At 39.0% G+C, this 27,691-nt stretch overlaps 1 protein-coding gene across 1 annotated transcript in view; it reads right to left on the bottom strand.

Annotated features, from left to right (window-relative positions):
- SHOC1 (shortage in chiasmata 1) overlaps positions 1-27,691 on the bottom strand; it is a 420,839-nt gene that overhangs the window by 333,876 nt on the left and 59,272 nt on the right. The window contains exons 3-5 of the mRNA XM_088460117.1: positions 26,734-26,818; positions 16,265-16,416; positions 13,363-13,525 (exon numbers count right to left, since the gene is read on the bottom strand). Of these exons, the coding sequence (XP_088316243.1) occupies positions 13,363-13,525; positions 16,265-16,416; positions 26,734-26,818 (400 nt within the window). The remainder of the gene's footprint in view (positions 1-13,362; positions 13,526-16,264; positions 16,417-26,733; positions 26,819-27,691) is intronic.

Genomic DNA, 27,691 nt, shown 5'->3' with positions numbered 1-27,691 from the left:
GATTACATCGGTGACAGCATCCAAGTAGGCATGTCAGACAGTCCGTACCTGTACTGGCAGGAAAAAGAGGCAATTTGGAGGCCCCTGTACAAACTGGCTCTATTTTACCTGAGTTGCCCCCCCTACAGTGTGTACTCCGAAAGAGTGTTTAGTGCAGCCGGGAACCTTGTCAGCGAAAGGCGTAGGAGGTTGCTTCCATAAAATGTGGAGAAGATGATGTTCATAACAATGAATTACCAACTCTTCCAGGGAGACCAGGCTCCAGAACGTACAGAGGGACCTGTGGTGGTGGATTCCAGGGGGGACGAGTTAATAGTCTGTGAGGATGAGGATGTACACAACACTGAAGAGGGTGAGGAATCGGTGGATGAGGAGGATGAGGACGACATCTTGCCTCCGTAGAGCCAGTTTGTGCAGGGACAGATTAATTGCCAGCTTGTTTTGTGGGGGCCCAAACGAACCAATCATTTCAGCCACAGTCATGTGGCAGACCCTGGCGCTGAAATGATTGGTTTGTTAAAGTGTGCATGTCCTGTTTATACAACATAAGGGTGGGTGGGAGGGCACAAGGACAATTCCATCTTGCACCTCTTTTTTTTCTTTGCATTATGTACTGTTTGGGGCCTAGTTTTTCAAACTGCCATCCTGTCTGCCACTGCAGTGCCACTCCTAGATGGGCCACGTGTTTGTGCCGCCTACTCGTGTCGCTTAGCATAGCCTTTTGGACATAAAGACACTATTGTGAGGTGTTCAGAATAGACTGGAAATTAGTGGAAATTAAGGTTATTGAGGTTAGTAATAGCATAGGAGCAGAAAAACCAACACATTCTGTGATTTTAGCTGTTTTTATTCTTTTTTTAAAAAAAAATACAGATCCAAAACACAAAACCCAGAACCCAAAACACGGAAGGGTGGTTTTGGCAAAACCAATCCAGATCCAAAACACGAAGAAAGATCCAGATCCAAAACACGAAAAGTGGCCGGTGCACACCCCTAGCTGTAATCCTTTCTTATCTCACAAAAAAAGAGCCAGAAAAACCTTAAGAGTTTTGTCACTGAAGTGGGCCACAGAACATGGTGAGTGTCAACTTCATGCTGTTATAAAGCCAGGACAAAAACATTGCCCAAAATGCAGAATTCAACTGTCACACTGTAAAGAACAAATAGACATATATATGCCAACAGACAAAGTTTAATCCCCGTTGAAGAGTTTAACTGAACCTGCAGAAACAGATAGTTGTACACCAGTGAAATTGCATGGGACAAAGAGAAGACACCGGGAGGCATACGCTAAAAGAAAGAAAGAGCAGGCAAGTAATGCGATTAAAGAGAAGCTTACTGAAATATTGTCTCTTCCTAGCACATCATTAGAATCACCCCAGAAAGTAAGCAAATGTTCAGAGTGTGATGATTTACAGAGTCTGATATATGAATTAAAGCAAAAGTGTGACGAAGCGCCACGACAAGAAGTAAGAAAAATATTAACTGTGGCACCAAACAGCTGGACAATGAAGCAGCCTGCAGAAGAATTTAATGTCACACAATACCTGGTAAAACAATGAAGAAAACTTAAAGCAACCCATTACATACTGGCAGAACCTGAAAAATATAGAGGGAAAGCGATTCCTGTACAAATCAATCATCAGGTACAGCAGTTTTACGAAAATAATGAACATTCTCAGATGTTCCCTGGAAATAAAAAGTTTGATTCTGTAAAAGTTCCAGGAGGAAAAAGAATTTAAAAACAAAAAAAGCTACTCCTAGTAAACTTGATAGAGTTTTATCTTGCTTTCAAAGACGTTTTCCAGACATTCAAGTTGGATTGTCTAAGTTTTGTTCCTTACGTCCTTCATGGTGATTTAGTGTTGCTGCAAGAGGTATGTATTCAGTGTGTGTTTGCGAAAATCACCAAAACTTTAAATTATTGGTTGCTGCTCTACCACTAAAGATGGACTACAAAGACCTAACTGAAATCCTTGCTTGTTATTCAGTCTCAAAAACTTGTATGCTGCATCGATGTGACAAATGCCCAGGTCTGGAAGCACTTCAGAAAATAGTTGAAAAACTTTAATGATAGTGACATGGATGATGACACAATTGTTTATAAGCAGTGGATCCACACTGACCAAAGTAAATTGGTTACAATCACTAGTACTGTGGAACAATTCCGTGAAGTTATTTGTAGTGCTGTTCATGATGCAACAGCCCATGTCAACACAGCAAAACTCCCAGGCAGAATAACAATCCAGTTGAAGGAAACCATACGATCAGAAACAGAAGCTATTGTATTACTAGATTTTGCTGAAAATTATTAATTTGTGTGTCAAGATGCAATTCAAGGATTCCACTGGGACACTTCACAAGCAACACTCCACCCATTTGCTGTATTTTTTAGGCAAGATGATGGTAAACTTTAAACTGTGTGAGTCTGTGCGTTATAAGTGATACCCATGACCAGAATCAGTATATGCCAGCTGTCGGGATGGATCCTGTCAGAATACCAACAGCGGCATCCCATTGATTGGTATCCCGACAGGGGTCGGTTAAGTATACTTATCCTCCCTCCCTTTTGGTAGCCTAACCCTCCCCACCCCGTACCCTAATCCTGCCCGTTAGTTCCTGAACCCAGGTCCCCCTCCTTCGTGCCTAAACCTAACCCTCCCCCCTTAGTGCCTAAATCTACCCCCCCAGTGGTGCCTGACCCTAACCCTCCCCCCCTAGGGGTGCCTAACCCTAACCTCTCCGACCAAAACTTAACCTGGCTAACTACCATAACCTTCCCCCCCCACCCGCGGCTAAGAGGACTGGTGCCCCGGACTTACCTCATTCGGGCATCCGTCCGTCTGTGTTTCGGCGTTGGGATTAAGATAGGCGTCGGTATTTTGACACCTATATTAACTCCCTTGTCGGGTTATCAGCGTTGACATTGACTACATCCCCCGTGACGATGTAGCCATTACTGTGCATGCCTTCATTTCGGTGGTTATGAAACACTTAGCAGAACTATTGCCAAAACTGGAGTATGCTCACTACAATACAAGAACTGCAAAATCTTTTTGAACATATGCTTCCATAAGGATGACTTCAACATTAAAGCAGAATGCCACATCTGATGGGTAAAGTCCATTGGACGGCATTGGAGGGACAGTTTAGCCACCTGCACCAGTGTGCAAGCAGTGGAAACCCATCACATCTTGGCACATTTGGACCTGTATAAATGGGCAAATGAAAATTTACATGGCATAAAGTGTTTCTACGTGTCACAAAGTGGAATAAAAGACTGCAAAACCAAACTGCATAGCTGTCTAGAAGCAGCAAAGACTAGCAGGAACACGTACTCATCACAGATTTCGGCCTATTAGTAATAATGAGCTACAAATATACCACTTATCATCAGACGACATGAAGACAGCAGTAACCAGAGTTAGTATGACCACAGTCAAAAAGAATGTAGACAAAAGTGATCTGCAACCTGGAACATACATAGCAGCAGTGTACAATAACATCTGGTATTGGGTATATTATTCAATGTAATGAGAAGGAACAAAATGTGCTGGTACACTTCATGAAACAAAACCAATCAACAAATGTGTTATCCTGGCCTTCCACAGATAAGTGTTTTGTTCCTTTTTTTGTCGTCTGTGTAACGGAAGTGTCTATTATGCAAGGAAGTACTGGAAGGCAGTATACACTGTATACTGACACTTTAAAGAAAATTACAGACCGTTACATTTTCCAAACAAGAGGAAAATGTGATTGTTGATTCAACTTCATTTAAGTTTTTAAATTTCATGGTTTCTGGTGTAAATTATGTATGCGGTACAACAGTAATTGAACGTCGACTTAATTATTTTTTTTCTCCACTATAAAACGGAGTACAGCTGTCTCCACATACATCTATCCTCTGTGCGCTACAAGTCACGCCACACAAAACTCGGGAGCTCTGTGTGACACGGTAGTGTAAAGTGTCTTTTTACCCTCAAATGTGTCTTATATGCACAGTGATGTGAATAGATAGCACAAGCCGCTTCTGCTGATTAAAATGATATGCAGCATGACTATATTCTGTGTGTAACTGCGGGTGTAACTGTATGCTAAACACAACGTTACAGTCACTGACACTGTAATGTAGAATTTCGCATGCAGCTACACCCACACTCGCTCACAGAACATAGGCATCCCTGCATATAATTTTAATCAGCAGTAGCTGCTTGTGCTATCTATTTACATCAGTGTGCAAATAAGACGCATTTGGAGGTAAAAAGACGCACAAAAAGACGCTCGGCGCTACCGAGTCACACCACGGCATGGCGCGACTAGAAGGGTTGTTTAACGTGCAAGGAGGATAGTATGTAAACCCATCTGTACCATACTGATTTTTTTTTGTGATAGTTCTGTATACCTTTGTTAAGCGCCTAAAAAAATTGGGATATCTAATGTTGATTTAACCTTGCGTTTTTAATTCTGCTCCAAAAGCTCGCATTTGTGCCGTAAATCGGAATGTAAGGCAGATAAAGTAATTTGGATTTTTGGATTCGGGAAAAGTTACATTAAGGGTCCAAATTTCATGGTAATTCCTTAATAAACACCCATGATACTTCAAATAAACTGAATAAATAAGCCGCGATTAGTAAACAGTTTAATAAATTGAAAAAGCAATATTTCAGAAACTAACAGTCAGACAGTAGAGATATTTGGCAGAATTTAAAAAAAATCTGAGATAGGTGGTGGACATTTAATTTTTTTGGGGGGTGATCTGATTTGGAGTGACACTATATATATGTAGCATGCCCATTATCTTACATTGCAACAGAGGTAGACATGTAAAATTTTCACGCAGCGTCTTGAAGTCCAACAGACACTAGATTAACTATAAATGGTTTGTTTGCTTCTGTGTGTTTAGGAGAAAAATTTAACCATACACCTAAGCACCAAATGCATTGTTTTCTATGGGAACACACAAAACATATCATGCCAATTATCTTCCATCTCAGAGATACTGTATGTGCATATTGAGAAATCTTTAAACCTTAAATAAGCCGCTCAGATAACTTATTATCTTATACATTAATTGCAAAACTGCATGAAAGCTGCTTTTACAATCGATAACATTGAGATATTTGTGCAATTTTAGCTGTCCTGCATAATCTATAACATTCCATTCCATTTGGAAAAGGTATTTTATAAATATGCACCGGACCTATATCTTCAATATATATTAGATTTTATATTAAATGTTGTTTTTTTCTGACAAATAACGCTTCTTGGTGTTTTTTTTTAACTTCAATTCAAAAAAAGCCAGTTAAATCGGAAAATGAAAGTATATGACTATTTTATCTAAACTGATTCACATGTTCATTAACCTCACGTCGCTTTCTAAAAAATACATCCTTAATTTGGCATAGACATCAAAAAACAAAAACCAGTATGAAAGTATGATTCTAAGGGGATGGGTACGGAATGCCGGCACTCGGAATCCCGGCGGTCAAAATCGAGATCAGGGCTAGGATACCAACACCTCCCCCCCGTATCCTACCCTAGGGTAAGGTATCCTAACCCTCCCCCCCATCCTTACCCTAACCCTCCCTCCCCAGAGCGCTGGCATCCCATGTTTGGATATTGAACGTATGCCATTCTAAATACTACTCTGTTCAATGTAGGGGTAATAACTTAAAAATTTGTATGATTCTAAGAAGATTTTAGTAAAATTTTAATTAAAAAATAAATGTATACCATCAATCTCACTGATCCCCAAAGCAAAGCTCTTTGGACGTTAAAGAAGTATTAGCGATAAAGAGGGTTACATGATATAGGACTAGTATTATTTATATGAATTGCTAAAAATATGGGAAGCCATAGAAAATTCTTAACTGTGATTCCACGTGATCTGCATTCTTTGTTATAGAAAGCAATAATAGATATGAGTGTTCTGTCAAGATGATGTACAATAATGGACCAAAGATACCGATTATGTATCATATACCAAAAAGTCAAAGTTCTCCAAGCAGACCTACAATTTTGGTATTGGTTCCCTTACTGCAAATGTAGATATGATGTTACAAACCTATGCAAAAATATTAAAATCTAACACAAAAGAGCCTTCAAATGTATTGAGAGGTGGATGATTTTAAATGTGAGAACTAATTTAAGTAAACTAAACACATCCATACAACATGAAAAAGGTCTACAATCAATTAATAAAAGGTTATTGGAAGATTCCGAACAAAATGTAAATTAATAACAAGAATGTTATCTAACAGTAAATTTAATTTATTTAATAAAATGATTATAAATAAAAAATATTGCAACAGCATGGCAAAGCCATAGGGACTAAAGCTGCCCTAGCTGTGCTTCTGTTTTTAAGTGAATATGGGAGTCGGCTCATATATAAAATTTAGGTTTAAGTAAAAAAAAAAAGGTATATCTATGAGCTCAAGTTTATACGGGATAGCATTCAGGAGGGAGTGCTAAAATATGTGAAAAGTTTAAATGCAAATTATTTAATTTTAATATTTACTTCAAGAGAGAATTATAACAAAAAAAATTATTCGGATATCATTTTGTCGATTAATGATTTTAATGTCATTTAAACTAGTGCATATTTGAAAAACGTTGATGCAAACACTTATATTCCTCCAATAGTTGACATCTATTCAGACAGATGTGCCACACTCACAAATTTTAATTCTTTGAAAAAACTGATCATCAGATGCAAAGCATGGGGACCAATCAAGGTTTCTTAAAAAAAGATGCATGGAAAGAGGCTATTTGACTGAGATGAACAATGAATCCATTGAAAAAGCTTTTGGAAGAGAGAGATTGCTACTAACTAGGCCTGATATTGAAAGGTCAATAATGAAGAAAGGGGAATAAATGGATAAACAGAAATCATTCATAATCCAGTTTTAAAAAATATTGAAGTATATTATGTAAACATTTGAACATAATATTAAGAGACTTGATTTTAGGTGCCTCTTGACTAAAAACCCAACAATATTATGAGGGCAATAAAAGTAAAAAAAATATTTTTGAACACTGTATAAAACGTAACAGTTAAGGTGTTACTAAGGAATCGGTATGAAATACCGCCGGCCGCAAGTAATAACTAACTTAACCCCCCTAACCCTCCTTAGGGGTGCCTAACCCTAACCTCCCCCCAAAGTCCCTAACCCTAATCCTCACTGTAAGTGTCTAACCCTAACCCCCCCCTTCCCCGCTGCCTAAAACTAAACTTTACAGTCTGTAAGCATAAGAAGAAAAAATATCACTTGTCTATAGTGCAGGTGAAAAATGAACACACCTTTGCAATTGATGTTATAAATTGCAAGTGTGGATAATTGCAAATGTGGATAATATATAAGGAAAAACTAAAAGACAGTTAAAGTTACACATTCAAAAACATCTGTGTTACAGTAAACATAACATTAGTATTCTCCCGTGTAATTTTTTTATAAAACAGTACAGATGTTAATAGCTTAGAATTCAGGGTATTGGAATATACAGTACTTCATAAATCACATTGGTGGTAATAGTCACCTTGTGTTAGCACAAAGACATATGAATTGGATCAATACCTTGACCACATTAGCACCAAGGGGATTTAATTAATGTATAAATATAGACTCTTTTTTGGGTAGGAAAGTGTATTTTTTATAATTATTTATTCTTTCTCTCCCATCCCACAGTCAGTGAAATTTATTTTGTTATAATACAAAAGGTTCTATGATTATATCATGTCTGGATGGTTTATTGTATAACATTTTAGGGTATAATGATTGATTATGAAGAGTTTCACAATGTCTTTGTTACTTTGACTTGGTGACCTCTCTAGCCTCATTAAAAAGAAATACAAAAAATTTTTTTGGTACCACATACTGTATCAGAAAAGATATGACCTCAGCAGAGTTTTTGAGATAATCTTTAACAAATTAATAAAATATATAATTTGAGTAGTGATTCTCCCTAGAGTTGTATATGGTTTCTTACTTTGAGTAAGATTGCTGGTTTTGGTTTACATCATAATGGAATTAGCTCTGCCCCATTATAATGTAGGCAGTCCCTAACAAAATGGCAGCCTGACTGTAGTTTGGAATTAGAAAATATGAAAGGGAAAAGAAAAGAAGAAGCCAACTGCCATGAGGGAAATTCAGTCAATAAAATGTACTTTAGTAGATATAACTGAGCACTAAACATGCCACAGCTATTTGTTAACCAAAAAGGTCAACTGGACCAAACATAATACAGATATTCAAAAGTGTTAAAAGCAACAATATATACCACGTGAATTATCTATTAGAAATACTGTAACTCTGACAAAGCCGTAAACTAGACACTGAAAAGAATCCATAGGAGCTAGGAGTATAACCTGAAGCATACTGTCTACCCCATCTGTGTCACCTCTGTCTGTCTGCCCCTCCCGTTTAGAATGTAAGCTCTAATGAGCAGAGCCCTCTTCCCTCATGTGCTTCTCCTTTCCTCACTCATATGATCATCTATTCCAAACTCCCCACAAGGGCACCCAACACTTGGTAGCTGACGCCCTGCTGCTTATTTTTGTGAGAAGAAGGAAGAAGGAGGAAGGAGGAAGAAGAAGGAAGCAGGAAGAAGAAAGAAGGAAGAATGAAGAAAGAAGAATCCCAAATCTGATCAAATTTTTCCACTTTTCTGTAGAGGGAAATTTAGATAATCTTTTAATAAATTTTAATAAGAAAGATATTTTGAATAGTGGGTTCTCCATAGAGTGGTAGTTTGGTTACATAATAGTAAGATTAGTAAGATTGAATTGTAAGATTTTTTGGTCTCCAACAAAATAGTCAATTATAATGGAATTAGATCTGCACCGTTATTAATGTAGACAGCACCCAATAAAATAGCGAGTGCGACTGAAGTCTGGATTTAGAAAGAATGAATCAGACCCACCATTTTGGTGATGTCATTCCAGTTTGGTGATACTATGGGACATTGACCTGTTCATCCACCCCACTTCCTACTCACTGGAAAACATGTGATGCAGGACCGGAAGTGGGATAGCCATCTTTGATGATGCACTTCCGGTCGCGGAACTCTGACATCCGTTCAGCAATGCACTTCCGGTCAGCGGGAACGCGTGAAAATAGGGAGAACACGCCCCTGAAAAGGTGATTGTATAGGGTATTTAAAGTGGATTAGGGCAATTCATCACTGAGCTTCTGAGGAAGGATTTACAAGTCCGAAACATGTTAGGCTTGTGATGAAGATTTTGTTGTTTCTTGGACTCATTGCTGGAATTTTGACACCTTCCTGTACTGAGAACCTCTGGCTTATCCCGGGAACCGTTGGCATCTCATACCACCCGGAGGGGTAGGATCGGCACATTGTCTGGGCAAACTGTCTTTTCTGGCTACCACTATATGTTTTTTATATGCGGTTTAATTCTTTATTAAATGTGAGTGCAATGTGTGAATACATTTTGTTATGATTATACCACACAGTGTTGCACTATGATATTCTTCTTTCTTTGAGATTATCAACATATAAGATACAATTCGAGTGAATGAATAAGAGCAACACCATATATTCCTTTTGTTAACCTATTGTGACTCTTAATACAGATGTAAGACTCTTTCAAAATATGTCCATTATTTGTTCTATTCTATCATCTGTGTACCTACATCATTAGTGCCATACCTAACTCTATTGTTATATATAATTGTTATGCAATGTTTTGTACTGTACAGTGCATCCGGAAAGTATTCACAGCGCTTCACTTTTTCCACATTTTGTTATGTTGCAGCCTTATTCCAAAATGGAATAAATTCATTTTTGTCCTCAAAATTCTACACCCAATACCCCATATTGACAATGTGTAAAAAGTTTTTTTAAGATTTTTGCAAATTTAATAAAAAAAAAAAAAAACCTAAGAAATCACATGTACATACAGTCAGGTGCATAAATATTGGGACATTGACAGAATTTTCATATTTTGGCCTCTATTCACCACCACAATGGCTTTGAAATGAAACAAACAAGATGTGCTTTAACTGCAGACTTTCAGATTTAATTTGAGGGTAATTACATCCAAATCAGGTGAACGTTGTAGGAATTACAACGGTTTCTATATGTGCCTCCCACTTTTTAAGGGGCCAAAAGTAATGGGAAAAACTAAACAATCCTAAATCTAACTTTCACTTTTTAATACTTTGTTGCAAATCCTTTGCAGGCAATTACAGCCTGAAGTCTGGAACGCATAGACATCACCAGACGCTGGGTTTCATCCCTGGTGATTCTCTGCCAGGCCTCTACTGCAAATGTCTTCAGTTCCTGCTTTTTTCTTGGGGCATTTTCCCTTCAGTTTTGTCTTCATCAAGTGAAATGCATGCTCAATCAGATTCAGGTCAGGGGATTGACTTGACCATTGCATAACATTCCACTTTTTAGCCTTAAAAAACTCTTTGGTTGCTTTTGCAGTATGCTTTGGATCATTGTCCATCTGCACTGTGAAGCGCCGTCCAATGAGTTCTGAAGCATTTGACTGAATATGAGCATATAATATTGCCCGAAACACTTCAGAATTCATTCTGCTGCTTTTGTCAGCAGTCACATCATCAATAAATACAAGGGAACCAGTTCCATTGGCAGCCATACATGCCCACACTATGACACTACCACCACCATGCTTCACTGATGAGGTGGTATGTTTTGGATCATGAGCAGTTCCTTTCCTTCTCCATACTCTTCTCTTCCCATCATTCTGGTACAAGTTGATCTTTGTCTCATCTGTCCATAGGATGTTGTTCCAGAACTGTAATGGCTTTTTTAGATGTTGTTTGGCAAACTCTAATCTGGCCTTCCTGTTTTTGAGGCTCACCAATGGTGAACCCTCTATATTCACTCTTGTGAAGTCTTCTCTTGATTGTTGACTTTGACACATATACACCTGCCTCCTCGAGAGTGTTCTTGATTTGGCCAACTGTTGTGAAGGGGTTTTTCTTCATCAGGGAAATAATTCTTCTGTCATCCACCACAGTTGTTTTCCGTGGTCTTCCGGGTGTTTTGGTGATGCTGAGCTCTCTGGTGCGTTCTTTCTTTTTAAGAATGTTCCAAACAGTTGATTTGGCCACACCTAATGTTTTTGCTATCTGTCTGATGGGTTTGTTTTGATTTTTCAGCCGAATGATGGCTTGCTTCACTGATAGTGACTCTTTGGATCTCATATTGAGAGTCGACAGCAACTGATTCCAAATGCAAATGTCACACCTAGAATGAACTCCAGACCTTTTACCTGCTTAATTGATAATGAAATAACGAGGGAATAGCCCACACCTGTCCATGAAATAGCTTTTGAGTTGATAGTCCCATTACTTTTGGCCCCTTAAAAAGTGGGAGGCACATATAGAAACCGTTGTAATTCCTACACCGTTCACCTGATTTGGATGTAATTACCCTCAAATTAAATCTGAAAGTCTGCAGTTAAAGCACATCTTGTTTGTTTCATCTCAAAGCCATTGAGGTGGTGAATAGAGGCCAAAATATGAAAAATTCTGTCAATGTCCCAATATTTATGCACCTAACTGTAAGTATTCACAGCCTTTGCTCAATACTTTGTTGATGCACCTTTGGCAGCAATTACAGCTTCAAATCTTTTTGAATATGATGCCACAATCTTGGCACACGTATCTTTTGGCAGTTTCGCCATTCCTCTTTACAGCACCTCTCAAGCTCCATCAGGTTGGATGGGAAGCGTCGGTGCACATACATTTTCAGATCTCTCCAGGGATGTTCAATCGGATTCAAGTCTGGGCTCTGGCTGGGCCACTCAAGGACACTCACAGAGTTGTCCAGAAGTCACTCCTTTGATATCTTGGCTGTGTGCTGAGGGTCGTTGTCCTGCTGAAAGATGAACCGACGCCCCAGTCTGAGGTCAAGAGCGCTCTGGAGCAGGTTTTCATCCAGGATGTTTCTGTACATTGCTGCCTTCATCTTTCCCTCTATCCTGACTAGTCTCTCCGTTCCTGCCGCTGAAAAACACCCCCACAGCATGATACTGCCACCACCATGCTTCACTGTAGGGATGGTATTGGCCTGGTGATGAGCAGTGCCTGGTTTCCTCCAAACATAATGCCTGGCATTCACGCCAAAGAGTTCAATCTTTGTCTAAACAGACCAGACAATTTTGTTTCTCATGGTCTGAGAGTCCTTCAGGTGCATTTTGGCAAACTCCAGGCAGGCTGCCATGTGCTTTTTACTAAGGAGTGGCTTCCGTCTAGCCACTCTACCATACAGGCCTGATTGGTGGATTGCTGCAGAGATGGTTGTCCTTCTGGAAGGTTCTACTGTCTCCACAGAGGAATGCTGTAGCTCTGATAGAGTGACCATCGGGTTCTTGGTCACCTCCCTGACTAGGGCCCTTCCCGCACGATCGCTCAGTTTAGAAGGCCGGACAACTCTAGGAAGAGTCCTGGTGGTTCCGAACTTCTTTCATTTAGATGGAGATGGAGACCACTGAGATGGAGGCCACTGTGCCCATTGGGACCTTCAAATCAGCAGATATTTTTCGGAACCCTTCCCCAGATTTGTGCCTCAAGACAATCCTGTCTCGGAGGTCTACAGACAATTCCTTGGACTTCATGCTTGGTTTGTGCTCTGACATGCACTGTCAAGACAGGTGTATGCCATCATGTCCAAACAACTTAATTTACCACAGGTAGACTCCAATTAAGCTGTAGGAACATCTCAAGGATGATCAGTGGAAACAGGATGCACCTGAGCTCAATTTTGAGCTTCATGGCAAAGGCTGTGAATACTTATGTACATGTGATTTTAGGTTTTTTTTTTTCATTAAATTTGCCAAAATCTCAATAAAACTTTTTACACGTTGCCATTATGGGTTATTGTGTGTAGAATTTTGAGGACAAAAATGAATATATTCCATTTTGGAATAAGGCTGTAACATAACAAAATGTGGAAAAAGTGAAGCGCTGTGAATAATTTCAGGATGCACTGTAAGTCTTATGTATTTTTCTTGGTTTTATTTGCGCTGCTTCTGTTTACAGTATGTACTGCAAGTCCCTTGTGGTGCCATACAACACCTGTGTTTCAAAAAAATTGTAGGCAATTCACTTTATGTATTCTAATTTACAAACAGTAATGCTTAAAAAATGGATTTGAGTATTACATGGCTGGAGTCATGTGATCATGTCTGACATAGAATAATCAGGGATGTTAAGCTACCACATGAAGTTGTGTTTCCTGTTCCCATAATATATGAGAAGTGGAGCCATTTGTTGTGCATGTCACAGTAAATATGTGTTGTTTTTGTTATACTACTGCAATAGATAGACAACAAAACAGTGTCCATCTCTCAGTACATAGACATATGCATACCTGTAAAGTGTTTCCTTTGCTGTAAGAACATTGTTCAAGTCTATGATGGGGTCTTGTACAGAAAATGATTTTAATCTGTTTAGTAGAGTTGCCAGGCTAGGTAAATGCTGCCCAAACTGTGCAAGATAATCTATAAATAACATTTCTTCTGGCAGAAAATAATCTAAAAAAGGTTAGAAAGATTTCATTGTAAAACCTAGATGATTTATGATATCATTTCTATTTACAGAAATGTAACTGTAACAAATGGAATTGTCTCAATTTGCTTACTAATTCTCATATCTATGGTACTTCCATGCTTGTCACCTGTAAAGTTTGATCAAAAATCACAATACAAGCAAACCAAAGTGTTTGACAGTTTTGTGCAAACAAACAAAAGGCTAATTTAATGTTTGCAGAATATGCGGACATATGCAGTGGGTATTTGGGCAATTGGTATATGATCCTGTGAAAAACTTCTTTGTGACTATTTGCAGGACTGCCATACCTAATGCAATGAAAGCTCATGTTTTGTGTATATTTTGCATTTGTGTGTGGGGGAGGGAGGTCTGTAGCCAAGAACAAAACTGGAGCACTCAAATTAGGGGAAAATTTACTTAGGAGCATTTTGTGTAGCGTGGTCAAAATAATTGAATTTGTTAAAGGGCGATTTGACTTTCAAAAGTAATACCGCTGCCAATGTCTGGCTGTTCAAAAAAGGGCAAAGCCATAAAACCTCCAAAAAGCTATCTGGCTAATTACTGAAGAATAATAGACCTATATTATTTATTAATTATATTACGGTGCTTTCTTTACGGTACTTTTGGCAGAGGTTTACAAAACCTTTGGAAACCACCAATTTAGATGACACAACATCACACATCGCTGTTGATTTTTTTTGTGTGTCTAGAACACAAACCACCAAATTTATTAAGTGGCTTTTTTGCAAACCAACACTTGATAATTTTGATGGTTTGTAATCTTGACATAAAAAAAATCAGCGTCATCATTATCATCATCATCTAAACAGGCAGTTTTCAGGCGGCACCCCTAATGTGCTATCTCCACCTTTAAAACTGTTTTAACTATACTGCATAACACAAATCTAATTTTTGTATTCCTCCTCTTCAGCCACATTCAGGAACACTGAAGTCTAACAGTCAATACCATTATCGACAAGCTAACCTGTATAAATAGCATCTTCTGTGGTGTGTGGCTGTGTTTTGGCAGCTTTAAAAAAGAGCCTTAGGGACCCTAGTAAATTACATTGTAAATTCAGGACTCCAGAGCCAAAGCATTTACATATGAATAAAAGAGAAGAAAATGTTGGAAGCACTCAAGTGCACAAAATACAACTATCTCACAAATTAATTGCTTTAATTTTTTAATTTAGCTTTTTCTTTTAAAAAAGTACTCACTCCAACTTCATCATACATTTTCTTTACTACATGCATGGAGACATATAACATACCACATGCACGATTGAGGTTTGTGCATTTTTAAATAATTGTAAATAACCTTTACTGTTCAATATTACAGTAGTGCATCTGTGCCTCAAGGTTACCAAACACAAAGTAAACAAATTAAAAAATTAGTTGTTGTTTTTTTTAAGTTATAATGATGCAAAAACCCAAATGTCTTAGCTTACCTGAGATTGTCACAGTATAAAGCTATTAACGGAGAGCAATAGCATATACTGGGCTAAGTACAACATCAAAATTTAGTATTCAATTGATGGAAACTTTCATCTATACATGTATTGGATCTTTTATCCAGAATGTTTAGCACGTTATGGATTATATTTTTTTTCCTTAATGCCAAAAATGTACAAAAATATATTAAACATTTATCCACAGTTTACTACACTGTCCCTCTTAGCACCGGCTCCTTACCTTCTAACCTCATAGTGACTCTGGGCCTGCTTCAGAGCCGCTCGTAAGCGGCCGCTCGTTCGCTCCGAGCGATGTTCGCACATCTGCGCATGCATATGGGTCATAATGCGCATGCGCCAACCAGTCAGTGCGGTCGGAAATCGAGCGCTCGCAAAATAGCGAGTGCCTGCTAATTTGAGTGACAGGATGAGGCGTTTGTGGGTGGTAACAGGGGAAGGTGCTTGAAAACGGGGTGTGGAGATCCGAACGCAGGCGTGCCAAACGGTCAAAACGGGCGTTTTAAGGGTGTGCATAATTAACAAAGCAGCATCATCGGTCACGTCACTTGGTTGTTTCTTAGCCTGAACTGTTCGCATGATTGCGGTAGGAAAATCCTACCACAAGCACTGCGAGCAGTTCAGACGCCTTTCGATGTACTCGATTAATCTAATAAATAGCGGAGATGACATATGATGCGAGCGGCCAAGGGGGCGTCTTTACAAAATAGCGAGCGCATGTTTCGTTCGCTCGCTCAGACATAGAGGCGTCAACAGACCGCAAAGAGCGAGCGCTCAATTTAAATATCCGGCCCCTTTTTCTGAACGAGCGAGTGCAAATAGCGTCCGGCTCTAAATCAGGCCTTCTGTGTGAGCGGTATGATCACTAAACTATTTTCAGAATTATTAGGATTATGAGTTTCATGGATCCCTTACTTATATTTGCCAATATTTCATATGTAATGGGCTACTGAATCATTATTTGAGAAGAGTTTACCCATTGTTAAAAATTTGTAAAATCATGGCAGTAAAGACTTCATGTCCTTCATTCAGTAATAAATTAAAACTTCTCCAATAAAAATAAATTATTCATATGAATTAAAAGAGGCAAATCTTTAGTAATTTTAATTTCAATGGGAATGTGCATAATGTAACACCCACAATACACAATTACAACTTCTTTAAGTACATTTCACCTATTACATAAACATAAAGGTTCTTGAGACTTCATGCCTTATTTTGTTTGGAAAAAACAACTTAGTTTATGCACATTACCTTCTATGTTAAAGGGCAGGTTGGACTTCCAACATTCTTCATGAGTGTGAAAATTCTCAGTTGCATAACTTTCAGTAAGAGAACACACTTCCTCTAGATCTATCTGAGAACAAGGATTTGAACTTGGAACAATATCAAGTGGTTCTTCTTTTCTATAAAATAAAAAAAACACTGTTGGTTATCTAAATAATAAACCACCACATTTGTGACAATTGTTCATCAACCTGTTTATGTATTGGAATTAAAAGCTTTCAAACTCTTGATGGATGCCACGAGTTTGTGGAAGTGCAACAAGAAGCTTAGTACCAGAATAAAATATGGGGTTATAACCACAAAATCTTCGACAAATAAAAATGTTTACCCCCTGATATATAATACATAAATACAAAGTAACATTTAAACATAATTTTGTACCACTACCTCATAAAAAAAATGTAGGCTAAATAGTTTGTTCAATTGCCAACCTATTTTTGCACCTCACAGATGTTACTGGATACTAGAGAAAAGTCTACATTCTAGATGCCTCGTTTGTGTGTTCACAGCATGGAACACTTTAAAGCAGTGGTTCAATCTTCAAGGCTACTAACAGTCCAGGTTTTAAGTATATTCATGTCTAAGCACAGGTGACTTAATTAGTACCTCGGTCAGTTTGATTTTACCATCTGTGAACAAGCATGGAATTCCTTTAAGCCTGGAATGCTTTAAAGGATTGCCTGTCATCAGAACGATTTATTGGTCCTACTAATTTCCTATTTGACTTTTACTAAAAATATTGCTTTATCTCAATGGCTTCTTTCTGCTCTGCTCTCTGTATTGGATACTACTGTATCTGTAAGAAACTGTGTGTCATGACAAGTGAAAGAAATGTAACAACTCTGCCTTCTAATAAAGGCATGTCATGGCTAAACACCAGAGAAGATAACTAAAGTAAAACAATGTATATACTTGAAGAAGGGCAGACATTAACCAATTGTCCAAAATTGCCAGAATATTTTGTTCTGCCAGAGCATCATCCTGCTGGTTTTCTTCATTGCAGGAGAGTTATTTGTGCCCCCTTGATGGTCGATGTATCTCACTGGGGTGTCCAAACCCATATGGCAAAAAGACGGTCCATGGAGAGGTTGCTATCTCTGAGCAACCAGAGGAATGTTCAAGGAGTTCTTGAATACAGACCAATGTGCAGACTTGTCAAGTGATTTTACGGCTTGTCCCATTTTTAGATGATTCTATCTTGAATCAATCTTCAATTGAATGATGTAAACTGCACAGTTTCGAATTAGAAAATAACTTTCCTTGGACTGTTATACAAAAACATCAGATGGAGAGCCAAAAGACACGTTATTGTTCCATGTAAAGAGACTATTTTTTCCTATGGAAGAATCACACTCTTTTGTCGAGTGTCAAACAACAGAAGTAGATAAAAATAGTCTTTGAGAAGGGATCAGACTAGATATCTGTAAGTTGATAATATAACTATAGAACTCTAGTGTCTGTGTTGTCTCCTGGTAGTGCACCAGAAGCAAAGTCTGTACCTTTGCCTGTATCAAGGGGTCACACAGATAGGAGATGACCATTACCAATCTGAACATCAAGAGGGAAACCATCACTGCCTTAATTTTTGTGAACACCCATGAAGTTTTTGCCAGACCAATAGGCTGAAGCCAAAAAACAGTTGGACGTAATTGCAAATCTAAAAAGGCATTGATGACCTTCCCTGATTGGAACATGCAGGGAAGCTAAGCCCTCCCATCCTTTATCCTCCCAGGAACCAATATTGCTGCCCACATGGAACCAGTCCCCTAGGTAGGGAGATGCGCAGCAGCTGCTTGGGCGGGAGCATTAGTGAGAGGCGTCCCGGCTGCCATGGCAACCGCTGGGACCATACTTCCTTCGGCTGATGTCACTGTGTCATCTGGCGAGCTGACAGTAAATTACTGGATGTAACTTTTAGAACTTTCTGGTAATATAAACTACTATAGTATATACTTCGGGACCTTAAGCTCACCAGTACAGTTTACCTCCAGTTTAGACAACATCTAGTTAAGGATTCGGCAGCCTTCAACTACCTTAAAGACTTCTTCCCTAAATTGTCTGAGGCAAAGGTCTAAGCCAGTGTTTTTGTGGGAACACAGATTAATAAAATCCTGCAGTGCAAAAAATTCCCAAAGATACTCACTCAGAAGGAGGAAGCTGCTTGGACCAGCTTTAACGCAGTGGTCTGGGGCTGCCTTGGCAGTCACAAGGCCGTAAACTATGTGGAGTCGGTTAAGACTTTGGTGAAAAACTTCGGCACAATGTCCCTTAAAGTCCATATTCTTGATGCTCATCTTGAGAAATTCAAGGAGAATATGGAAGCATACTCAGAAAAGCGCTTCCACCAGGATATACTGGAGTTTGAACGCCGCTACCAAGGACAATATATCGAGAACATGATGGGAGAGTACATCTGGGGGCTGATTCGTGAAAGTGATGTACGGTATAATCGTAGATCTCGAAAAGATACACACTTCTAATTCTTTTGTGGTCATGAATATAAAACAGGTGTAATTTGCGTTCCAATTCAGAGTGCAGCCACTAGACTTCCACTAACTCCAGAAAAATTACAAAAATACAAACAATAAGTCAGGCACTCTCCACTGGGTTACAAATAAATATTAAGTTGACTTATGAGTCTCACACAATGAACGTCCTTGTTACTCAAATAGAAATTCAATCACAGATCTCCATCCTTCGATGTAGGTAGTAATAATTTTTAATCACACATAAGGCCCACAGGAACCGCACATGAAAAGAAGATAAAAATCACATATAGTTTAGTACAGTAAACAATTCTGAAAATCTAAAGCACAAATCTCCACCAATGGTGGGATAAAACTGCGTACCAGAGGTACGGGTGTAATCAGTACACCAGCGTGCGTGTATTGAGCAGATTAATATCGGAATTAAAAACCTATATGTGATTTTTATCTTCTTTTCATGTGCGGTTCCTGTTAGCCTTATGTGCCATTTCTAAAAACTCTCACTTTAGTAAACTTACCCCTAAGACTGTGATCACATGCCTGGCTCCTTCCAACTAATGTCTTCAGTCGGACCATTTTTATAACAAGGAAGGCCCATTTTTATAACAAGGAGCTTCCAATTTCTGACATCATAACTGGAGTCAGCAAAAGAGAACTTCCTAGACAGGAAATCACAAGGGTGCAGCTTATTATCCACAGGATCATGTTGGGAGAGGACTGCTCCAACTCCCACTAAAGAGGCGTCTACTTTCACAATAAAAAGTAAGTCCGGGTTTGGATGACAAAGTACTGGGGCTGAGACACAGGCTTGTTTCAGAGCCTCAAAGGCTTCCAACACTTGAAAAATACCTTTTGGTTAAGACAGTATTAGGAGATGCCAAGGCTGAAAAAGAGGACGAATAAATCTCCTATAATAATTCACAAACCCAAGGAACCTTTGGATTGCCTATTGGTGGGTAAAACCCCCAACTGAGGACGGCTTGGAGTTTGCTAGGATCCATGGAAAAGCCTTTTGTAGATATTATATAGCCCAAAAAAAGAAACTTCCTTGACTTTGAATTCGCATTTTTCCAATTTAGTGAATAAGTGATGTTCACCTAGTTTTTGAAGGACTTGTTTGACATGATAGCGGTGAAGACTGAGCGTACATCACGACATCATTGAGGTAAACGACAACAAATGCCCCCAAGAATTCACAGAGTAATTGTTAATTAGATCTTGGAAAACTGCCAAAGAATTTGAAAGGCCAAATGACATGACAAGGTATTCATAATGTTCTGATTGGGTGTTGAAGGCATTCTTCCATTCATTAACCCTCTATAATCGATACTGGGTCTCAGTCTCCCATCTTTCTTGGACCAGAAGAAAAACCCTGCTCTAGCAGGAGACTTGGAAGGTCTAATGAAGCATTTGTTGAGGTTTCCTTATATACTATTTAGTTTCAGGTACTGACAAAGAATATAATCTACCCTTAGGCAGCCTAGCAAAGCCTGGACCCTATGAATAATTTCACCCTGAATTCCAGTCGATAAGTGGATTATGATTTTTAAGCCATGAGTAGCCTAGGATAAGGGGTATCATGTGACAACTGATCAAGCAAAAAGTTAATTCCTCAGAATGTAGGGCATCCACGAATAGCCAAATGAATGGCATTTGATACCTGAGTTTACCATTGTGTAATGGAATACCTTCCAAGCCACATACTAATATTGCTGGACTAATTTCAGAAAAGGGTATGTTCAGAGTTTCATCAAACCCGATGTCCAGGAAGTTCCTGGCAGCGCCACTATCCAGGAAAGCAGTAATATTGGTAACCTGGTTATCAAAGTGAATCTGGACAGGAATTAAGAGAGAATTATTGGAAGATAGTGACTGTAAACATAAATTGATCTCTTCTTCATCCATTAGGCTTGGTCTTTTCCCGACTTATTGTTGCCACAGTAAAGGCAGAGACCTAGGGAGAGTCTCCTAGATTTTTTTCTTGGGACCCTCTGTAAGCCCCAAGTTGCATCGACTCAAAATGGTCATATGTGGAAGTAAAGGGAATGGCAGAAGAGACGGTGCATGGTAACTTCTTCTCCATCTTCCTTTGAGGCGCCTGTCAATCTTCATAGCAAGTTGCTTGAGTATCTCATAAGGATCAGGAACAGGATACTAGAGTAGAGAATCCTTGATTTGTTATGATAGGCCAAAGAGGAATTGACTGCAAAGCGTCGAGTCGTTCCACTCTCTGTAGGTAGACCAGAGTCTGAATTCAGCACAATATTTCTGCGCAGCTCTGCACTCTTGTTTTAGAGCATGTAGGTGAGACTCGGCGGAGGCCACTTGATCTGGGTCATTGTAAAGTAATCCCATCACCTCAAAGAATGCATTTACAGTCTGTTAAGCTGGATGCCTGGAACATAGTCCAAAAGCCCAAGTCTGAAGGTTCCCTTGCAACAAGGAAATGACTTCCTAATCTCTGTTGCTCAGAACCAGAAGATTGGGGCCTAAATCTGAAGTATAATTACAGCTTTACTTGAAATTTCTGAAAAATTTCTGAAAAACTTCCGATCTCCAGTGAAACAATCTGGAAGATGTCATTTAGGCTCTTTAATGGAGGCCAAGACAGCTGGAATTGATATTGATATCGCCTCTTGAGCAGGAAAATGAAGCAATACATTTTGGACCACCTGTGATAGAGTTTGTATTTGGCTTGACAGCACTTGAGCCAGATTGGACGGATCAGGATCTTTAATACAAATTCAACTAGCAGCTGAATAGGGCCAATTATAATGTTATACACACCCAACAGTCCACATAAACTCCTAGAATCAGGCTACAGAGGGCTTCACATTTAGCAACCGCCTTTCCAATAGAGATTTAGATTCTCACAGGTACTCAGATGTTCCCAGGTTTTATAGTCGGGATAGTAGGAGCTTATGCATGGACAGCAGGTGGCACCAGGAAGAGGGCTGGGATGGAAATCAGGCTGTGATAATCCAGAGGCAGATAGTGTGCTTACACTCAAAAGCCAGAGCTGAGATCAGTTGCAAACTGACAGGGAGGTGATTAGGCTGCAATAATCCAGATGCAGGTGGAGTGTGCTTACTGTCAGGTTGCGGCCTAGGATCGGCCGCTACTCACCTTTGTGCCGGCTTCCCTGGTCTTCCGTGCGGTCAGACGTCAGGTGCAGCGTAGGGTAACTCGCTGAGTATTCTACCTAGTGCCATGTGAACTGCCTGGGACTGCTCCGTGTCTGTTTTCTGCTGACACTGTCCACCAATGATCTGGTACTGCAGGGGAGGAAGTTGCCTGAGCAATGTTGTCGTTTTCTAGTGTCTGCTGATGCTACTTCGTTCCAGGTCTGTCCTTGTGTTACTCCTGTGATTACCAGTGCTGACTCTTGTGCTCCAGTGTGTTCAGAATATCTCTCCTATGTTTGCAGCAATTACCAAATCATTGTGCTCCAGTGTGTTCAATATATATCTTCTGTGTTGCAGCAATTACCAAATCATTGTGCTCCAGTGTTCTGAATATCTCTCCTGTGCTTGTAGCAATTACCAAATCATTGTGCTCCAGTTTGTTCAGAATATCTCTCCTGTGCTTGTAGCAATTAACAAATCACTGTGCTCCAGTGTGTTCAGAATATCTCTCCTGTGCTTGTAGCAATTACCAAATCACTGTGCTCCAGTGTGTTGAGAATATCTCTCCTGTGCTTGTAGCAATTACTAAATCATTGTGCTCCAGTGTGTTCAGAATATCTCTCCTGTGTTGCAGCGATTACCAAAGCATTGTGCTACAGTGTGTTCAGAATATCTCTTCTGTGCTTGCAGCAATTATCAAAGCATTGTGCTACAGTGTGTTTAGAATCTCTCTCCTGTGTTGTAACAATTACAAAAGCATTGTTACTACAGTGTCCAGCCTCAGTTCTGCTGTCATTACAGCATCCAGTCTCCGTACCGCTGTCACTTCAGCATCCAGCCTCTGTACCGCTGTCACCACAGTGTCCAGCCTCTGTACCGCTGTCACCACAGCATCCAGTCCTCTGCCAATGAGCTTCTTAGATCCTACGGTGTACATATTGTAGCTATACAAGGGTATAGTATAATCCTTGTAAGAAGTATCCTCTAGGGCAGTGGTTCTGAAACTCTGTCCTCAGGACCCCACACAGGTCACGTTTTTCAGGTCACCCAGCAGGTCCACAGGTGTATTCATCGCTCACTGACACATTTTAAAAGATCAAAGAATCCAAAGAAAGTAATTCCTTTAAGTTAAAATGTGACCTTTATTGCTATTTCAAATAAAATGTTTGTCCTCGAAATATAGAAAAAACAAAAGTGCCATAATAATAAACAATGTGATATTAAAATTCCATTAAACAATTCTAACCACTATGAGTCTCCTGTGTTTGATGTTCTTTAATAAATTAAATAATATTCATAAATCACTATGGTGTCTGTAGATCTGAGGACATATAAAATTTGTATATGTATGGCAAAAAGAGAGGGGATTAGATTTTCATATAAAAAATATATCCAGAGTTTTATTAGTGAACCATCAGTGTCAAATTCTATCATTCAATGGGAAGGTATGTGTTACAGACAATGAGGGTGTGAATATTGTAGTCTATAAGAAAAATATATACGGTTGCTTAATACTTATGTATATTTAACTTATAATATGTGTGAATATTAGCGGCATACGCTAATAAGCATGTGCTATGTTTCTATGAATTATTAACTTCAAACCACTATGAAATTGTAAATACATTGTTGAGGAGGGTGTCTGTTAGACAGGTGGACACAATAAGCGGGCGCACATGTACTGAAGCAACCTCTGCACATTTCAGCTTGTTATATAGATGATAATGTGAGAGTTACATGGAGGAATATCACGTGCCAAACCTGTAATTTTACCGGAGTTAGTGACTATTAGAGGAGACATGCAGCATACACCAATAAGCCTGTATTATTCTACATGATTACTATTGGTTTGTGAAATATACTAATTAGGAGGAATGTGTGTACAGACAAACAGTTACAACAAGTGGGCATATGTGAATTGATGCAACCTCCATATAAAGACACTTTGTTGTCAGTTTTATATATAATTTAAGTAACAACCTAAATAACTGTGTGTTAAACCTGCTATAGATAAACTGTTTTAGGAGGGATGTGAGTTCAGATAAGTAGTTACAGCAAGTGGACAATGCAACTTTGTTGCCAATGTCATATATGATTTAAGAGACATACAGAAATATCTCTGTGTGCTCAATGGGAAATTTTTCAAATGGGATGATGCCATAATGAATTACATCAACCTCTAAGTTATTCCATATAGAGACTTTATATGTATCTGTTGCTTTCTCTTATATCCTGCGCTTATGATTCCTAACAATATTGTGTTATTAACATTACATGAAACATAGGAAACAGTGCTAATTACATATATTTTGGGAGATGTAACAATCCCTAAGTAGCATTTGTATCCTTTAAAGATATGGAAACTGCAAATTAATTGTGAGTCACACATTGCATGTGGGACTTGCAACAAATCCTAAGTGACACATTTTTCTTTCTCCTTGGAAGCACAGGGATTGCGTGATACTATATTAGCCCATTCTGGAACTTACCCTTTATTTCTCAATTAGTGAAAACTGTATGTTCTCTCTATGACATATTCTTAATTTCACATATTATAAATGAAATTTACATAAGTATTAAGCAACTGTATATATTTTTCTTATAGACTACAAATATTCACACCCTCATTGTCTGTAACACATACCTTCCCACTGAATGATAGAAATTGACACTGATGGCTCACTAATAAAACTCTGAATATATTTTTTATATGAAAATCTAATCCCCCCTCTTTTTGTCATACATATACAAATTTGATATGTCCTCAGATCTACAGACACCCGAATGATTTATGAATATTATTTAATTTATTAAAGAACATCAAACACAGGAGATTCATAGTGGTTAGAATTGTTTAATGGAATTTTAATATCACATTGTTTATTATTATGGCACTTTTGTTTTTTCTATATTTCGCGGACAAACATTTTATTTGAAATACCACTAAAGGTTACATTTTAACTTACATACAATTTCTTCATAACAGTCGACACATTGCTTGCTGAATTTTTTCAGTAATAAGTCCATGAGTGCCCCATAAAGGAATTACTTTCTTTCTTTGGATTCTTTGATACTATTATCTTTATTACAGGGTTCACCTCTTTCATTAATAATAACAATTTTGATTTATTTATTTAAAAGTCTATATCAATATTTTGACCCTTATAAGGAAGGACTTAGAAGATATTTATACATCTGTGCGGGTAATCCCATTTCCAAAACATTTTAAAAGATCCACAGGTGAAGCTAATTATTTCACTGGTGATTCTGTGAGGAGACATGGAAAACATGCACTGTTTGTGGTCCTGAGGACTGAGTTTGAGAACCTGTGCTCTAGGGCCACGGTAGCAAGGCTCTCTATTCCCGTGAGTATCAGTTACCTGACCAAAGGACCGCGACCTGCCAGCTGGGTGCAGCTAAACCCATAGGGGGTCACCAGAGAACACCTCCCGGCTGGTTAGACTCCGCACCATTGGTCAGGTCTTGTCAACAACTGGTACTCCTGGCTGAGGAAACCTTGTGTACAGGCCCCATGTCTCAGACTTCCTCTAGCCCTGAACCTCAGCTTGCACCCCTCAGTAGGGGATTCCATACAGCCGGTCGTGACACTTACACTCAAAGCTGGAGTTGAGATCAGGTATAAACTGACAAGGAGGTGATGCAGGTATTTTGCTGGAAGGTATGCAACTGAACTGAGAGTTGGACTGGAGCCTGGGACAAGATGCAGATAAAACAGCAGAACGGGAGCAAGCTGGAGGTATACTGGAAGCTGGTGATGAAGCAGGAGGCTGGCAAAGACGCTATAGCTGGCAGACTGGCTAAGGCTTCCCTGCCTTTTATTCTCGCTGGAACCAGTCCCCTAGTTAGGAAGACGTGCAGGAGCTGCTGGGGCGGGAGCACTAGTGAAGCGTGCCGGCTGCCGTGGAGAATGTGAGCCGCGGCGGCTCATAACACATCCTCAAAAAGTTGGGTATACTGCAAGAACCTGTACCACTACCCTTGCCACCTCATTCTCCAAGATACCATCAGCACGGGATTCCTGCTGGAGACTGGTCTCGTACCCCACATAGGCAACTGCATCCTCTATTCCTCCCTAGTGGTTTTCTGGACCCATCACTTTGAAATTCGCTCTAAGAAGCTCAAGTTTGATTCACATGTTTAGTCTGATTACACACCGAGGTTTCACTCCATTATGTTTCCTGTGTCGAGGATGTCTTGAACTTATGTTCAATGAAGTTTGCCTTTATTTATCTTATATTGAAAATTTTTCTGCTGTCCTCTGTTGGCAATTCTTCTAGTCCTCATTTACATTACCTATTAACATCTGGCAACAAGACTTTGCTTAATAGATCTATCGTATATATTTATATGGTTAACTGTTATTTCCATGCTATATTCATACTGAACTCTAATATGTCCGCCTGTTATTTTCTGTTGTTCTACTTTGTTGCACTGCTGTCATATCATTGTGCTGTCTCCCCTGTACTGTCCACCCCCTGAACACAGACCCTTTTCTTACCCGATGGTTTTGCTGACATCCCCAATGGCGGGGAGACTGCACATGCGCATGTGCAGAACGGGTCCTGCAAGATCGCTCAAAGTGTCTCCTAAGCTGCAGCCTGATTGACAGGCTACAATTGCTTGGGGGCGGCTCTGAGCAGTCTTTCCATTTCTCTGCATTCCATGTCTGACAAAGCAGTTAGTGTTATAGGAAGGATAAAGAGGCTTACAGCTTCTCCCCAGTACCCAAATTCTAAGTACCCATGTTATCGCATTCTTTTCATAATACAATGGTAGCATAAGTGTAAGCACTAGTGTCACATACTTTTCCAGAAATTCCGCATTGGAGGCATATTTTTTCCAGTCAACTGTAATGGAGTTCTCTTCATGCACCTTGCAGGTTGAAATAGCTGGAAGTGTAAATGCAAATGAATGTTACAGCCAGGTATGGTAGAAATTTTATCCACATTTTGTAAGCAAGTTTCATGTTGACTATGAATAAACTTCTCTACATTAAAGGTCTTTTTCCACTGTTAATATAAAGTTCAGTAAATTGCCTCTCTTCCTTATAATATCATTTTATTAAAATTAGAACTATAGTTTATCTGCTGGTTCCTCAATCATTTGCTGAGTCACACTGGACGAACTATAAAACACCCCATGCTATTGCTTTTTTACCTAATGTGCCACTTTAGAACAAACTTTCAGATGAGTTATTAGTTATAGCAAGGTAATATGCTATCATACCTTTACCACAGTAATTGCACAAGTCAATAAATACCTGTGGGACTCAGTGGTAAATACCTGTGGGACTCAGTGGTAAATATCTGTGGGACTCAGTGGTAAATACCTGTGGGACTCAGTGGTAAATACCTGTGGGACTCAGTGGGAATTTCTATCAAGTGTGTAGTTGCGGTACGGATCAATTTTTTTGCTACTGTATGCAAATTTTATTTAGGGTGGTTCAGTGGTCTTCATGTTCTTGCAGACATGAAATGATATCACTATGATATAATTTGATAGAACACTTTTACATTGAATTTAGATACAGGTAGTTAGTGTCTTGTAATTATTATTTTTTGTTTGCATAAAAACTGATTTTATTGAGAAAAATAATAAAATAAAAACATAAGAATGGAAAAATGGTACAAGTTATAATACCACACATAACAAGATGACTGAAGAGGCAGTGTGTTACAACAGAGAAACTGTAAGTAAATCCTGCTTGTAAACTTCATGACTAATATAACAATAAGTCAGAAACAGACTATAAAGAAAAGGGG

Source organism: Taudactylus pleione, unplaced genomic scaffold, assembly GCF_031769625.1.
Source record: "Taudactylus pleione unplaced genomic scaffold, aTauple2 ptg000967l, whole genome shotgun sequence".
Lineage (NCBI taxonomy): Eukaryota > Metazoa > Chordata > Amphibia > Anura > Myobatrachidae > Taudactylus > Taudactylus pleione.
Note: the sequence above shows the minus strand (reverse complement) of the source record. Positions and strands in the feature narration are given on the sequence as shown.